The sequence below is a fragment of the Arachis stenosperma genome, chromosome 2 (genome assembly GCF_014773155.1).
Source record: "Arachis stenosperma cultivar V10309 chromosome 2, arast.V10309.gnm1.PFL2, whole genome shotgun sequence".
Taxonomy (NCBI): domain Eukaryota; kingdom Viridiplantae; phylum Streptophyta; class Magnoliopsida; order Fabales; family Fabaceae; genus Arachis; species Arachis stenosperma.
In genome coordinates, this window is record NC_080378.1 from 1,158,822 (window position 1) to 1,176,763 (window position 17,942).

At 24.6% G+C, this 17,942-nt stretch overlaps 1 protein-coding gene across 1 annotated transcript; it reads right to left on the bottom strand.

Annotated features, from left to right (window-relative positions):
* Nucleotides 1-342: 342 nt before the first annotated feature.
* Nucleotides 343-14,109, bottom strand: LOC130961168 (very-long-chain aldehyde decarbonylase CER1-like). Its single transcript, XM_057886902.1, has 9 exons — nt 14,007-14,109; nt 13,048-13,271; nt 10,881-11,113; nt 9,530-9,749; nt 4,380-4,755; nt 2,197-2,397; nt 1,971-2,069; nt 1,330-1,503; nt 343-549 (listed from the first exon to the last, which is right to left on the bottom strand). Exons 1-9 carry the CDS (start codon nt 14,064-14,066, stop codon nt 373-375), a joined length of 1,764 nt encoding a protein of 587 aa, XP_057742885.1. The 5' UTR covers nt 14,067-14,109; the 3' UTR covers nt 343-372.
* Nucleotides 14,110-17,942: the final 3,833 nt, after the last annotated feature.

Sequence of the window (17,942 nt, forward strand, 5' to 3'; positions counted from 1 at the left end):
AATAATTGTTATACATATTCATCCAATCATCTTATGAAGTTTACTTTGTAATAATGAGTTCATAATATAGTACTTCATATTTATTTATAATAATAATTTCATATTTTCTATGCATGCATATATAGATTAACACAATGAATGCTCAATTAGAATTAATTTTTTACGTTCTTATTAATTCATAGAAATTATACATTACATAAATTGTAAGATATAACTACTAACACAAATAATTTATGATAATTTAGGTAAAATGTATAATTAATACAATTTTTATAATATTAATTTTATATCTTTAAATATCATAAACAAATAAACTTAATAACTGAAATAATATTTAATATAGTCACATAAAAAATATTAATTATTAATTATTTAAGCTTTAATAAGAGGATTTATTTTCAATGGCCTAAACCCATGATGAATACTTGCTTGCCATATTTTCTCAATGCTAAACATAGCATCTCCACACTCATTAACATTCCATTCTTCTAAAGCATGCAATATCCCTGCAATACGCCATGCACTCATCACCCTTCTTGGCAACCAATTCTGCAATTGAATTTTGAAATTTAGTTACCGATAAATAATATATTCTAACTTGGTTCATATTTATAATCAAATTTAAAAAATAATATAATCAAAATAAATTTATATTTATATTTAAAATATAATAAAAGTTTAAAAATACAACATTGCCTGATTGATAACTTTATTGAGCAATGCTAGGGGCCAGCAATTTTTGTGATTGTTAGCCATCAACTAGCCATCAATAATGATTTGATGGTGTGAGATTGGTGTGAAATTTCATCCAATGGCTCACCTTCTTCTGCTGGTTACATGCTTGCCAATATTCAATAAAACTGCTGGCCCCGTAGACTTTTCCAACTTTATTCATTATTAAAGAAATATGTACAGTGATAGATTTTTTGTTTTTGTAGAGCATTTTTTATAGTCAAAATATAAATGAAAAATAACTAAATTAGTCGCTGAATTAGCTAATCATATAAAATATATATTAAAATATAAAACATATATTAAAAATAGATTAAACCATATATATTTATATATAAATATATGATAATTAATTTGATAGCTGATTTTTAATATGAAAATACCATTTTTGAATATCAAATAACGGATTCGATTTAACTAACTAGCATATTATATTGCCAATGAGTAATAGCTCAAATGACATAGTCTTCTCATACTCAATTAAGAGGTTGCGGGTTCGAGTCTCTTATCTTTGGTATAATAAAAAAAAAAATAGCATATTATGTCATAAGAACAAATAAATGTTAGCTAAACCTTAAAAGTTATTACAAGACTTACCTCACAGGAATGTACGTTAACTAAAGAAGAGGGAGCCAGCATGGATGGTGTGGTATGATAGAAACAATCTTTGCGAAGTTTCTTTGGAGGAAATTGTGTAAAAGGTATGAACAATGTTCCTTTTGGTGCCTTCTTCTGTTCAGCCTCGTTAATTTGATCTCCTACTAACCATATCTGGAAATTAAATTTAAAATCAGATACATTATTTTCATAATACATTTTAATTTAATTTTCGTTTCTCATGGAATTAATTGATTTTTGTTTTAATTACTCCACTAATTTCTATGATTTTATGGCATTTTTAATTAGATCCTTATACTTTTTTTTGTCTTTTCAATTGGATTCCTATACCGTATCAGATTTTGTAATTAAGTTGCTGCCGTCACAAAAACATTGAAATCAACTGAATATTCTATTAATCAAAATAGAATATTCAATCAATTGTTAGGCATATTCATTTTATTTAACGAAATATTCCGTTAATTCCAATGTTTTTGTCACGACAATGATTTAATTACAAAATCTGATATGATATAAGGACCTAATTGAAAAGAAAAAAAGTATAAGCACTTAACTAAAAATTTCGATAGAATTATGAAGACCGACGGAATAATTAAACCTTGATTTTTTTTTTCATGTACCTCTGCAGTGTAGGATCCTGGGAAAACCAAATTCTTTTTGGACTCAGAGCAGAGCTTTGATTGAAGATTATCATAATCATCCTTGTACATTGTTGTAACCTGAAAAGAATTGCATGGGATAGCAATGAAGGAATTCAACTTGTTTTTTAAATGCACGTTGAATATGAATATATATTGATTATAATAACAAGATTATTGCAAAAATCAAAGTAATAATGTAACGTACCTTGGTACCCCTTTCACATAAAGCATTGACAATAGCATATGAAATCTTGGTAAGTTTACCAGAAAGAAGGACTTGAGTTGTTTCTTTGGGAATGTTATTAAGAACAATAGCCACAACTAAGCTACTTCCATCAACAATCTTTATCTTAAGCTGCGGATAGCTCTTTATGTAAACCTCACCAAGTTTATTAAGCTTATCTCCCTGCATCATCCAATACATTCAAAGTATATAACAAACTATTAAATTTATTTATTTTTGGTTTAATTACTCTGTTGGTCCCTATAATTTCGTGAAATTTTCAATTAGGTTCCTATACTTTTTTTTCTTTTTAATTGGGTCCCTGCACTAATTTTTTTTTCAATTAAGTCCCTCTTAGTAGTAATTGGCTTAATTTTATAGGGACCAAACTAAAAAAAAAAAAGAATTGGTATAAGGACCTAAATAAAAAGGATAAAAAAAGTGTAGGGATCCAATTAAAAAAAATTTGGCACAAGGACTCAATTAAAAGGAAAAAACTGTATAGGGACCTAATTGAAAATTTTGCGAAACTATAGGGACCAACAGAGTAATTAAACCTTTATTTTTTTGGGTCACATACATTAGGAAATACTCAAAAGATCAGGTCAATAGTTAAATTAGTCACTAAAAGATGACTTGTTTTTTAAATTCGTCCTTAAAAGATTTTATCAATCAAATTAATTTTTCAAAGATTATAAATTAATCATTTTCGTCCTTCAGTCACTCAGTTAATAGTTTTAGTAAACGATTAATGACATGAAATGTTAACTCACATCACACATAACACCTAGCCTATCTAATTAGACGTTGAACAAATATATTTATCAAAAGTTATCAATCTAGTGTCGTTAGGTTATATTAGGATTAGAGTTTATATAATTAGAAAAATTGACTAAATTGATATATTTTCATAAATATATTTGTTTAGCGTTCAATTAGACATGTTAGGTGACATATATGCTATCAGTTAACGTTTTATATCATCAATCGTTGATGGAAATTATTAATTGAGTGATAGAAGGATAAAAAAGATTAATTTATAATCTTTGAAAGACTAATTTGATTAATAAATTTTTTTAGGGACAAATTTGAAGAATGATATATCTTTTAGGTAGCGTTTGGTGGAGAAACAGAGACGGAAAGACTGAGACTGAGAGACAAAGACTAAGAGACATGGATTAAAATAAATTTCAGTATTCTGTTTGGTGCAAAATGGGAGACAGGAATTGAAACAAAAATGAAACTTTAATTTAATTTGCACAAAGTATAAAATTAGAATTAATTAATTAAAATAAAAGTATTTTAGGTATAAAATGTTATTAAAGTTTCAGTCTCCATCTCTAAAAATTTCAGTCCCCTGTGTCCCTACTTTTTGGAGGTACTGAAATTTTAGAGATAGAGATAGAAATTTTAATACCAGTCTTTAAACTAACAAACATAATATTGAATCTCAATTTTTCAGTCTCTGTCTCACTACCTCAAAACAAACACAATCTTAAGGACTAATTTGATCATTAGACTCAAATCTAAAACCTCTGTATGGGGAGGGGAAACAAATGCCATCTGAGAAAATGTTGAGAAGTGATGATATACCAAAGAAGCAGGCTTTTGTTAATCATGTAAAAATGATCCTTTTACAAATATGTTTAATTAGCATTTGATTTAACCATCTCATATTCTCATTAGACTGACAATAGTATATCTTAATTAGCATATATATATATATATATATATAAAACACATACACACAAAAAATAAAAGGTATATATACTTGCCTGGTTCAAAAGACCAAATATATTCTTCATTATTTGATAACTAGAGCTAAAAATAGATGTTAATATTTCTGAATAAATTTTAAGAGTAATGTTTTTCCAATTTTCACCGAATTCAACCTTTCAACCAAATACTTACCTCACTTTCCCCCTTTATTAGAAACAAAATAATAATAAAAAAAAACAGTCCTTGTAAATTTTTTTTTTTGGGTTATCTACTATAAATATTTTATGTTTTTATTCATGTCGCTATAATTAATAAATGCTAAATAAGACAAGTTTTGGTTTTTTTTTTTCTGAGCATTACCGAAACCAAAATTTACCAAATTTACAAGGATTTAAAACTTTTTCGCAATAAAAAACCAAAACTATATATAACTAAAGAAATCTTACTTGAACATGGAATCTTGGTATAACCCAAGATTGCAAATTGAGCATTTTGAAATTGTTCCTCTCCAAAACAAATGTTTTGCCATAAAACCAAGTCATGAAAGAAGTCCAAAGTGTGAGTGGCCACAGCAAATAGAGGTACCATTTTGAAGATTGTGGTGTGGATGCTAATGAAGAAAACCCCAACCTAAGATAATATATTGATTCTGGGGTTGTAAGGTGTGTTAGGTGCACCACATCTACTGAACCTTCTTCTCTCTTCAGTGACATTTCATATGTTTTGTCTGAACTCTTGTCCATTGTTCCATACACGTAATCATAAATTGGCATGAAAAGTGAGTAATTAGTTCTGAATTGTGTGTGGTGCAATGAGTGGAACCTGCCATATATATTGCAAATTATATTAGTTAGTGCATGTACAAAATTAAAAAGTAAATGTAAGTATTCTTTAAAAATAGGTTTAATTACTCTGTTGGTCCCTATAGTTTCGCAAAATTTGCAATTAGATCCCTATACTTTTTTTTTAATTGAGTCCTTGCACCAAAATTTTTTTTAATTGGGTCCCTACATTTTTTTTCTTTTATTTAGGTCCCTATACCAATTCTTTTTTTTTTAGTTGGGTCCCTATAAAATTAAGTCAATTACTACTAAGAGGGACTTAATTGAAAAAAAAAATTAGTGTAGGGACTCAATTAAAAAATATATATATAAAAATCTAATTGTACATTTCACGAAACTATAGGGATCAACAAAATAATTAAACCTTAAAAATAATACAAGGTTCTTAATTAGATTTGATCTAAAAACCCAAAATTGACTTCAAAGGTTAAGGGGAAAAATTTTTCGATTATTATTAATGAAATATTTTTAAGGTTTAATTACTCTTTTGGTCCATATAGTTTTGCGAAATTTTCAATTAGGTCCCTATAATTTTTTTCTTTTTATTGAGTCCTTGCACCAATTTTTTTTTAATTGGGTCCCTACATTTTTTTTCTTTTATTTAGGTCCCTATACCAATTCTTTTTTTTTTTAGTTGGGTCCCTATAAAATTAAGCCAATTACTACTAAGAAGGACTTAATTGAAAAAAAAATTTAGTGTAGGGACTCAATTAAAAAGAAAAAAATATAGAGACCTAATTAAAAATTTCACGAAACTATAGAGACCAACATAATAATTAAACCTACTTTTAATTATTATTTCACTAATGAGAGCAGAGTTTTTTTTCATAGCTCAAACCCTCAAAAAGATTCAAAATGAGAGTGAGGGGACTCAAATACAAAATCACAAAATGTACAACATAACATATTAGAGTAAAGTATTATTTTATCTCTAATATTTAGAGTAAGTTTTAAAATTGCTCATAATATTTAAATCATTCTATTTTAATCTTCAATGTTTTAAAATTGTCTCAATGTTATTATGTTGTTAGTGATTTGTTAACAAAGTTGTCTTATATAGGATAAAAATATTAAGGACAAAAATAATACAATACTCTTAAAAGAATTATCAAATTATTAAATAAAATAAAAATGAATTTTAATAAAAGAAATTACATTATAAATTTAAGTTCTTTACTCATTATAGAATGCTTGTAGAATGACTAGTAGATAAATTTTTAAAAAATAAAAAAAAAGTATGATACATATACAATAAAATATAGATTATACGTTTTGTCTTTAATATACCGAACTTTTTTAATATTTAATTTAAATAAACTTTGTTTTCAACTTTGAAAAAAAATTAATTTTATCCTTTAATAATATCAATTTTTTTACTCTGCATAATTATTCTATTATTTTTAACCATCTCTAAATAAATTATTCGTAATCACATTACTTTCATTTTAAGTAAATTTATTTTTTTAATTTTATTTTTAAAAATTATTACTTATTATAGAATACTTGAAATACTTGTAAAATGACTAATAGATAAATTAAAAAAATATAGTATATATACAATAAAATATAAATTATCCTTTTTTATTTCTAATATATTAAATTTCTTTAATTAATTAATTAAATTTTATTAACTTTAAAATAAATTTTAATTTTTTTAATAATATAACTTTAATTATTTAATTATTTTTTAATTATATATAAATAAATTATTTTTATTTATATTATTTTTATTCTAAATAAATTTATTTTTTACTAAGAGTGAGATTAAAAAAATAAATTGATTTGTTTTGTTTAAATTTGTTTTTTTAGCAGGGTTAGATCTTATCCTCTGTAACCTTCTCTTGTCTTATCTTATATATATATAGTTCAATTTCTTAGCTTATTCAATGGATGTTAGAGAAAATTCTTATTCAAAGTATACTTAAAAGATTGACCGGGTCCAGGGAGGAGTAGACAACCGAAGAAATACGGATACATCATACATGTCATTATTATTAATATATATATACACGCACGTATAATTAATGTGTGTAAATGTTTATTTGAGTTCAAAAGCACCTTTTTTCATTATTATTTAAAAGATCGTTATCAGATATATTACGTTATCTAAATTATTCAATCACATATGTCTTCCCAGTTCAGGTGGTTTCAGTATATATGGAACTATCAATAGAATGATAAGTATTTAATGCAATAATGCATGCAAAGTTATACATAATTATTATTATAAAAAAATATATCTAACACTTATATAATTAAAAATAATACTATACATTTAAATTTTTTTATTAATCAAATCTAATAAAATTAGTCTAACATAATAAAAATAATATTATTCCAAATTTTATTAGACTTAATTTATAAAAAAATTTAAATGTGTAGCATTACTTATTAATTATCTAGCGATATGCACCGATGTACAACCACCTCGGGGTAAATAATATACATGATTTTTATTTAATTATTATTAATAATATATTTTTATAGATATTAATATGCAGTTTGGCTGTGTCATATTTATATGTTTAGATAATTTTTAGTTAGAGGAAATATTATTAATATTTATACTCTTTTTATTTTAAAATAAGTGTTTTTTTATTTTTAGATTTATTAAAAAAAATAAAAGATAGTTATTTTAAAACAAATAAAATTAAATTAATATTATAAAATATGATTTTAATCTTCTATAATTTATTTATTTAACCTTTTCTTTCCTACTCTCCTAATGTGTGAAAATATATATATATATATATAGGAATACTAGAGGATTATCAAATTTTATTATTTTTGGTCATTAATTAATTATTAATATTTAAAAATATGAAATAAAATATATTATTAAATTAATAAATTAAAAAAATTAAATAAATAATTAAATAATAAATAATAAATTATTATGGTCTCTTAATATTTCTTATATATATATATATATATATATATATATATATATATATAATAAAGTGAAATTTATATTTAATTATTTTTAATTATGAACTGTGTATATGAGTTTTCGCTATTTAATAATAAAATTTTCACTCAGAATTTACCATTGTTCTTATTAGTTGACAGCATAATACATCTCTTTCTCATTTTATTTCTCTTTTTTTTTTTCAATTTACCCTAAAAGGAAACTGCAATTAATAATACTCATCCGCAACACCAAAAATCATTAATTGAGTTACAACGCTCTTTGATGATAGTAACAGAAACCTATAAAAGAGGAAAAGTCATCCAAATTGGTCACATAATTTATTGGAATGTTGGGCTTGATGCAGTTTAAGGGAGCTACTCAAATGAAGATGTAAAAACATCTTTTTATGAAGATGCTTTGTATAAAAGTGTGATTTATTGATTTGGCCACACTTCAAATAAAAACAACACTTTTATAATATATCAAAATCTAACCCTACACTTCATCATCTAAAGGTCAAAAAAAAAAATCATCACATGAAGACAATTATAATATCTTCATGGGAGTACCCACCGCAGTTTAATGTGTCCATATTATATAAACAATACTAGTGATGACCACTGGCTACTAGCTACGTACCAAGATGGAATCCCTAAATTGCATGGATGCATCTCTATCTATATAACTGGTCCCTCGTACATATCTTATCCCCCAAAAAATGTTATAATATATAGTATTAATTAGTTTCACTCAACTACTTATTATTTAAAATTATTATAAAGAAATATTCATATAAATATAAATCCTTCAAAAAATGTAAATGTCACCAAAAGTTTAATTTTTTTATTTAATATTAGTTACTATTTAGGATATATATTATTTAATTTTAATTATCAAATTTAAATTTGAACTTCAATTTGGTTTTTAAATTAAATATATTATTTCATGTAAATATGCATGGATTTTACCGACGGATCTTTTGACATTGAACAAAATAGTAATAAAAGAATCTGTCAATAATATTAGAGATATAATTATTTATGTATTTTTTATCAATTTAAATTTTAAAAAATAATTTTATAACATAATATCAAATTTCTATTACTTAAAAATATAAAGTTCAATCCTTAGTAACATACACAACAAAAAAAACCCAACAAAAGACAAATAAAAAGGAAAATAAAATCTATGTAAAAAATTAATAAAAAAAAATTAATGTAAGAGAATATATTAGAGATGTAATTATTTATGTGTCTTTTATATAACTTAAACTTTTGAAAAAATAATTTTATGACAAGTAAAGACTAAAATCCATAGATAATTTGCTGTTTTCTAAGAGTGACACAATCATGATGAAAGATGAATGTATTTATTATGATTAATTTTTCTATGAAAAAGTATGAGGAGCCAATGGAATATTTATATAATGTGTACAATTAAGGTATATGGAGTATTAGAGATATAACTATTAGTGTTATTTTTTCCCATCAGTTGAAGCTTTTGGGATGAGTAGTATCATGACATGGTATTAGAGTTTTAGATCCAAAAAGTCAAGAGTTCGATCATTGGTAAACCCAAAAATCAGTTTAAACTCTTGAGAAGATATTTATTATCCCTAGTACTCGAATAGTTATTCTAAATAATATAGAATGTTCATTTTATAACTCATATAACTCATTATACACATTGTACAAATAAGTCATTGTCTTCTTTCAAAGACAGAAAGTATAATATAAATCGCTTTCAATGATCTAAATGGAATAGTCGAATGAAAGCTACAAATAATAATAATGAACTTAATAATAATAAGAAATAATTAGTAAGAAGAGAAGAGAGAACTTACGAGGGAGTATAGATGAGAAATTTGAGGAAGGGAAAGAAGGAGAAAAGGGTGGTTGGAATGAACTCAAAGTTGCAATGACCCATATTGTTCATAAAGTCAATGTAGGCCAAATAGCCAGCGAAGGATGCAATGGAAGCTGTCCTTGTAATCACTGTTGTGTAAAGTGGAATTGCAAATAACACAAAATATGCTATGTGTTCTGCAAATGGATGGATCACAGCTGCAACAACAACCATTCATCACAATCATATTGTTATGTGAAAATCATAGTATCAACCGTTTAGATGGTTTAACATCTTTAACTCAATCTTTTAATTATTTATAATATTATCTTTATATAATAAAGATATCTTGTTAATTATGAGTTTAGAGTTTTTTTATATTTTAAATTTATTGAAAATTGACATGTTTAGTTATTTAAACATTTTTTATTTAAATATATTAATTTTTTAATGAATTAAAAATCTAAAACAGACAATTAATTTGAAATTAAAAAATCTGTTTTTGAGAAAGAGGAAAATATAAAAATTTGGTAAAGTGTAAATTAAAGATCAAAATAGGAATTTTTTTTCCTGCTATTTTGTAAATATAAAAATCTTATCCTATCTATATTTCTTAAATTATAATTATTTTTAGATATGCGTACATGATGTATAGTAAATTGTTGGGTGAAAAAATATTATAGCACTATCAAAATTTATTATTTTTTTATTAATTAACTATTAATATTTAAAAGTATAAGATAAAATATGTTGTGAATTACTATTAATTAAACTAAAAAAATAAATTAATAACAAAATAATAATAAAAAATAATAAATTTTAACAATCCCTAATATTTTTCAATTTTAATGGCTCCTAATATTTTTCCTTATTAGGTGTATACAATTGAAGTGGCAAAAGCTTAATTAGTATTTCATTTTTTTTTTTATTAAAGATAGCAGACTCAAACTCGCAATCTCTTAATTGAGTATGGGGAGACTATACCATTTGAGCTATTACTCATAAGAAATGCTAGGAGACCAGCAATTTTTGTGACTTATACCCATCAAACAACCATCAATAATGATTTTAATGGTGTGAAATTGATGTAAAATTTTATCTAATGACTCATTTTTTTTACTGGTTACATGCTGGTCAAAATTTAATAAAGTTGTTTGTCTTCTAGACTTTTCCAGTACTCATTGGCTACTTAGTATTTCACTTGGTTAAGCACTAATTAACTTGATATGGCCTGTTTTATTTAGTAAACATTGATTGATGGACTTACTTTCAATTTAATTAAAATATAAGTATGTGAAAAGAAGCAAAATTTCAAAAGTAATAATAATAATAAAAAAGAAAGAGCATACAAGTGATGGGTTCTGTGACAATGGAGGAATGGTGATGAGAATGGTATCTGGAATAGAGAAAATGGTGATGGAGTGCCCTATGCAACCAATAATAAAGAAACTCAACAGGTCCAGCATGCAACAGAGTTGTAATAATAACACCATCTGTTTTCCATATTGGTAGGTGAGAACCTTCTGGAACCAACATGTAACCTATGTAGAATAATAACCCATTCAACAATATCTGATCATCCCTGCAACAATTACAATTACATTTTCATCATACCATATTATATTACAAACTTAGTTATCAATTAAATTAGACCACCACTCATATCAAAAGTGTTTAAAGCTAAGTAGTGGATGCTAGTTTAAAAAATTATATTTTATGCCAAAGTTTGAATATTTAAGAATTATTTTTTAGTAAGTTAGACAAATCATAACAATTACCAAAATTATATACTAATGAAACATATTTATATACTAAAAGAGAAAAGAGAGAGAAAACAATTGTCATTTTTGGTCTCTTCATCTTTTTTCTAGAAATAAATTTTTTTTATAATTTAAAAAATTTAATTATTTAAGTAACCAGTTTAAGTAATTTCTGTAATTGATAATCTGTTAAAGTATAAGAGAGAAAGACAGCTTAAATTAATTATTTAAATAGTTGAAAACTAATTAAAAAAATTTAAATTATAAAAAAATAAATTTTTTCAGATAAATAATTAGGAGCCAAAAGAATATTTAATAAAAAAAAAAACAAAAAACTAGAACTTGTGAAACAATGAATTTTTTTTTCATATTGCATTTGCTTATCCATCGTTTATATTTAATTCTTTAATTTCAATTGCTTATTCCTTCTATTTTAAAATATTTATTTTAAAATGAACCATTTGATGTTTAATTACTTGTCTATTTTAATCTGGATGATATTAATTTTTAATTGTAATAATTAAATAATTATTAAATAATCATGTTCATTTATATCAAGAATGATTTTTATTAAAAAATCCAATTATTATTTTTCTTAAAATATATTTTTATTTTTGGATTTTTTTCCCAACAAAAAATGCATAACAAAACTCTGGTTAGATCAAAGGTACGATGGAAAACTGAAAACCTGAAAATCATGGCAGTAAAGAGAATATTGAGAACAGTTCTTTATAGTTAACATTATTGCTCCTATTGAATGGTCATTTTTTTTACTAAAAAGTTTTCTCATATATTAAATAAAGTATGATAAAAGTTTGAAAATTTTTCTTAATTATTTAACCACTATTTGTAACCATTTAAATATATAAAAGTATAGGATTTGGATCCTCTAAAGTTTGAATTTCACTTTAGAGAGTAAAATGTGATCTTCTACCCTTAAATAGTTTCTCTTTCATATTTATTCTTGGTCCCACCTATGAAATCAATGGTGAAAGATCACACTTTACTCTCTAAAGTGAAATTCAAACTTTAGAGGATCCAAATCCAAAAGTATATGCTCAAATAAATATGCCTTTTTTAATAAGTATATATATAACATTTTTCTAACTTATTTCTTATAATTTTATGTAGGCAAATTATAATGATTTTTCCTTGGGCTTGGTGAAGTTAATTATAATATTTTCTTCTATTTGTTTGTATTAAAGTAATCTAAATTTTTAGAAAGAAGCTAATGTTAACTATCTTTATAGATAGGGATGTTTAGTTTAATTTAATATCTCATTTTATAAAAGAAAAAAGTTTACATACTAGTAATTGTAGTCAGCATAGACACATTCTATTAGAATATTTAGGGCTTTTTTTTAACATTAACCTATAAAATACATTTATAGTTAAGTGTTGATAAAAAAATAAATTATATTGATCTTATAATATTATATTTTATATTTTAGTTATTTTTTTAATAATATTTTTTAAAAAATATTGTTTAATAATAAAAAAATATTATTTTAATTTTAATAATATTTTTAAAATATTATAATCACCGTAGTTATGGTAACATAATCATACTAGAATCATTCTTATATATTAGATATAGTGAAGACTCATGTGCAATTAATTTTATATAAAATTGATAGTCAAAAATTGTTAAATAATTTAATAAGTCTAACAATTCTCGACTACCAATTTCACATGAGGTTAATTACATCTGAATTATATAATTTAATTATATATATGTAATAGTACTTGCACTAACCAATTGCTTTCTCGATCAACTTGTTCAAACTCAATTCCTTTGTCAAGGATTCTGGTTTTGCCTATGGAGGTTCTGTGGCGAGAAAGAGTGATCCAAGCTTGATCATGGAGCATTCTCACCATCATATATGGAAATATTAGAAAGTATCCAATGTCTCTTTCATTTTCATCCTTCGTTATGAAAGAGTAGGTGCTGTGTGCTATCCATGGTGTCAAAATCACCCACTTTCCATATCATCACAAAACAAACAAACAAAAATTATGTTTTTTTTATAAAATAAAATATATTGTAATGCATGATCTCTACATGATAATAAAACACACGATGAAAATGATATTATAAATCGTTACTGAATATATTTGACTGAACTATTTAATTTATTAATATAAAGATGTCTTTATAAAGAAGAGAAAGTATAGGGAGCCAATAGTCTAATCGTACAATGTGTACAATAGAGGTTTAGGAAGTAGTAGAGATATGACTATTAGTGTTACATTGTCTTGTCAAGTTACGCTTTTGGGATGAGTGAGTTCATGACATGGTATTAGAGTTCTAGATTCAAAAGGTCAAGGATTCGATCCTTGGTGAACTCCAAAATCAACTTAAGTTTTTGGGATGAGTGATTTTATGATATGAGATATTTATTATCTCTGGTATCCGGATGGTTATTCTGGATAGTATAGGTGATGTTCATTTTATTTATGGACAAAAAATTTAATCCATTGTACACATTATACGCTTAGGCCATTGGTTCCCTAGCACTACCCTTATAAGAATATCTTCCATTTAATAATACTCGACCACACCATAAAATTTGTATGTTAAGATCTCTAACGAAAAAACTCAAAAGATGAAAAAGAATTCAAAGACTTATTATGGGGTTTATATATGATTTGTGAGGCTTAAATAATACTATGATATGATAAACATAAGATAGGTATAATAAGAAGTGATGAAACCTTAAAACTTCCAAGAGGTTTCCATGGCCAATCAGTGAGAATGCCAGGTTTGGACGCCATATCTTTCTTGATGCAAATGCTTGAGGTGTGTGTGATGTGAAGCTTTGCTCATAACATCTTGGAATCACTCGGGTATATTGGTAGCTCTATTTATAGCGGCCGAAAAACTATAAACATATATTTATGAGAGTTTAAGATATTTTCAATATTCAAAACCTCCCTGTGGCCCATGCATGGCGTCCTTGTTCGCATTCTTAAATAAGGAAGAAAAGCTATGAAGCACGGACACTTCGATGAGTTATCGTGTCCGCGTGTCAGACATATATTGGACATGACACTCACCAACACTTGTCTGATACATGTGTCTGCTGTATCTAACTGTGTCTTAATAAAAAAAATTTTCGGATACACCTAAATACCATCACGTATCCGCGTGTCCAGTCTTATTCTTAACATATATTCTTAAAATAAATTTAGATATAGTATATATTATTATTTATTAAAACCAAAAATATTTAAATACTTGATATAATTAAAATAAAACATTAAAAAAATTAAAAATTATATTTTATATTTTAATATCAATAAAATATCAAAATATCATTACAATTTATCTAAAAAATACTTTATATTTTATATATATGCATGTCCCCGTGTCATGTAAAATTTTAAAATTCGCGTGTCGGCGTATCCTGTGTCGTGTCGTGTCCCGTGTTCGTGTCAGTGTCCGTACATCATAAAAGAAAAGCAAAGAATTTAAATATGGTGAAGCAATAATGCATGAGATGGGAGATGATAAAAATCAGTTCAAGTAATCTAAAATTATTTTATTTAATATTTATTTATTATTATTAAAATAATTATATAATTTTAGATATAATAAATATTTAATTATTGATACTATATATAAATATATATATATATATATATATAATTATAAATGTTATATATATTATATAAGATAACTTTATATAATATTTCTCTAGTCTTATTAATAGTAAAATTGATAAAGAGATCAAAGGAAACGTTAGTCACTCTTAAATTTATAATTTATATATATGAGTCTTATTATCTTTATTTAAAAATAATTAATCTTTTACTTTATTATTTTACCGAATCCATTTTAGAAAAGCTTTATCCAAAAATAAAGTTACTATGCTACTAAAAATTATAATGAATGGATGTAATTATAATAATTAAAAAATTAATTTTATCGATTGTTCGGATGTTGGTAAATTAATTATTTCATGAATTAAAAATTATTTTTAATTATTATCAACGGAAATACAAATTTTTTTAAATAAAAAACAAATTTTATTTATTACCAATGACTTATAAATATAAATTGTTTTTTAATTATTTTTTTAATAATTTTTTATTATTGATGATCAAGTCATGCCTATAATTATTTTAATATTACCGACAGTTTAACCCATTAGTGAATTGAGACCAAATTTTTTGAATGGATCATTTATCCACATAATTTCACTTGTGGTTGAGCCGTTGTCCGTTGATAAAAATAAGAAAAAATATAAGTAGAGAATAATATTGTTGAACAATGTAAAAAATGGAATTAAAAAAGTAAATTAATCTTACATTTAATTAGTGACATGAGTAGTTAATATCTAATAATAGTCAAATTTAAGATCTATTATTTATGTTGTTAAAAAAAATTATTAGTTATCTCCTATAACTTAAAAATAACTACCAACATCGACGTTATTGCTGTTGACACAACTAAATTCTCTTATTATGGTGTTTGAATGTTTTTTTGGTATTAAATTTTAGACGTTCAATTAGATTATCATAAATCTTCATTTCTATAAATATAATCTTCGTTTTTCAATTTGGAATTTGCATCCCTAGATTTTTGTACGTGTATATGGATTGACCAAAAATTTATTGGACACAATACCAAAGAAGTATTACATTTGCAGTCATACTGTGTTATTTCAATTACATATATATTTTTTTTATTTTTTTTATTTTTGTTATTTTTTAAGTAGTTATTTATATAAAGATGACTACATTTAGGGGTAAGTATGGATCGTAGATATCCGATTACCCGTCCGAACCCGAATCGAACTAATTAAATTGGTTCTAGAACTAATGGGTAATCGGGTCCAATCCGACCCAAACCAATGACTCTCTTTAATAATTGGTTTGGGTAACGGTTCTGGAAGTGCGAAATCAGAACCAATCCGTAGATCCGATCATATATTAATTAAATAAAAAATAAAAATTTAAAAAATATGCATATCTTTTAATATATTTGGATTTTAATATCTTTAGCGTTTAATATGTTTGGATTTTAATGTGTTTAATTTTTAGTGTATTTAGTGTTTAATATGTTTATATTATTTCTATTAATATTACATGTTTATTATACTTACAAAATTTTTAAGATAAAAATTTTATTTTTTATATTTTTTTATGAATTTCTGTTTCATCAAATACTCAATTACCCAAATTAAACTAATCTGTTTTTAATCAGTTTGATTTAGTTTGGATACACAAAAAAAAATATAAATTCAAATCAAACCGAATCAATTACAATTTAATTGGTTCAGTTTTAATTTTATCTTAAAATTCGTACTCACCCTAACTATAATTCTCTTTCCGTAAAGATACAGAATGATTTTTTTTTTTTTTTTTACTCGTATCATATTGTAGTTCAACAAAAAAACATTAACTTGTATTTAATGAGTGATTCTGTTGCAAAATTAAAAAAAAAATTCAATTGGTTCGATTATATTAAAAAAACCACTCCTTAAAAGTAAAGTAATTTCTTTTATTCAATAATAACATGGCACATGTTAGTTGTCAATTTTCTTTTATGTGAAAACAAATTCAGCCGTTGTAAATTTCTCTCTCTTTTCAAAAATATTTCTTTGGTGAAGAATAATTATTATAACTAAATTTTTTAAAGAAGTATGCATTATATATAATGTCTTTATTTTTTATTATAAAAAGATATTATTTTTTAATATAAATTACTATTTATTATAGACAAAAATTTGGTAATAAAAATTTTTTGGCCATAATTAGCTAAAATTTTTCATAATTTACTTCATTTATATCACTTAATAATAGTTTTATCTTTTATTTTACTTTTTTATCATTTTATTTATCATATTCTTATCAGTTCACTTATTAAATAATTATAATATCATACCCCTAACTATTAGCCATTCTTGTAATCACTATTTAATATTTTTTTTTATAATTTAATTTTTATATTTAAAGATACATTAAATAATAATAATAATAATAATAATAATAATAATAATAATAATAATAATAATGGACAGTAACAATAATATATATTAATTTAGTTAATTGCACTTCATTCCTTGTTTTCTTTAAGGCATTTAATATCAATCAAGCAAGAATTTTACAAGAAGTCGGTTTATCATTGCAAATAGTATGACATTTGAATTCGATCTTAATACAGTACTTATGGTAGAAAGTGTTGATGAAGAATTTGAACAACAAACGGACTCATTCGATGAGGTTGTTGTCTGTCAACCAATTTTCGAGAATATAGAAAACCACACTGACTTTGATGAGGTATGGTAATAAACTAATTTTTTTTTAACAAAAGAGCTCAACACAATAAAGTGGAGCGATAGAATCTCAAACAGAGACACAACCGTCAAAAATAAAGAAAAAAGCCTAAGAAAAATCCCTAATATTATCTCCGTCATTGCCATCAACAATAACAGAGATCCAAGTTACACCAATCCCTCTAACTGGTCAAGGATCTGTGAAGCACCTCTTTTATTCCGGATTCTTTGTTATTAAAGATCTGCACATTCCTTTCTAACCACACATTCCAAATAACTGGTAAGAAAGAGCCACTTGTTACGCTCCTCTTTTCTATTAGCACCGCCTATCCAACTCTCAAAATATTTTTTCAGTGAACTTTGAATAGAC

Excerpts from the sequence above, each read along its gene's own strand:
- LOC130961168 (XM_057886902.1), bottom strand. The coding sequence starts at position 14,066 with ATGGCGTCCAAACCTGGCATTCTCACTGATTGGCCATGGAAACCTCTT. Across the intron at positions 11,114-13,047 it reads GTTGATCGAGAAAGCAATTG|GGATGATCAGATATTGTTGA; the intron begins GTTAGTGCAAGT and ends TAATTGTTGCAG. Across the intron at positions 2,070-2,196 it reads TATGTGAAAGGGGTACCAAG|GTTACAACAATGTACAAGGA; the intron begins GTACGTTACATT and ends AATTCTTTTCAG.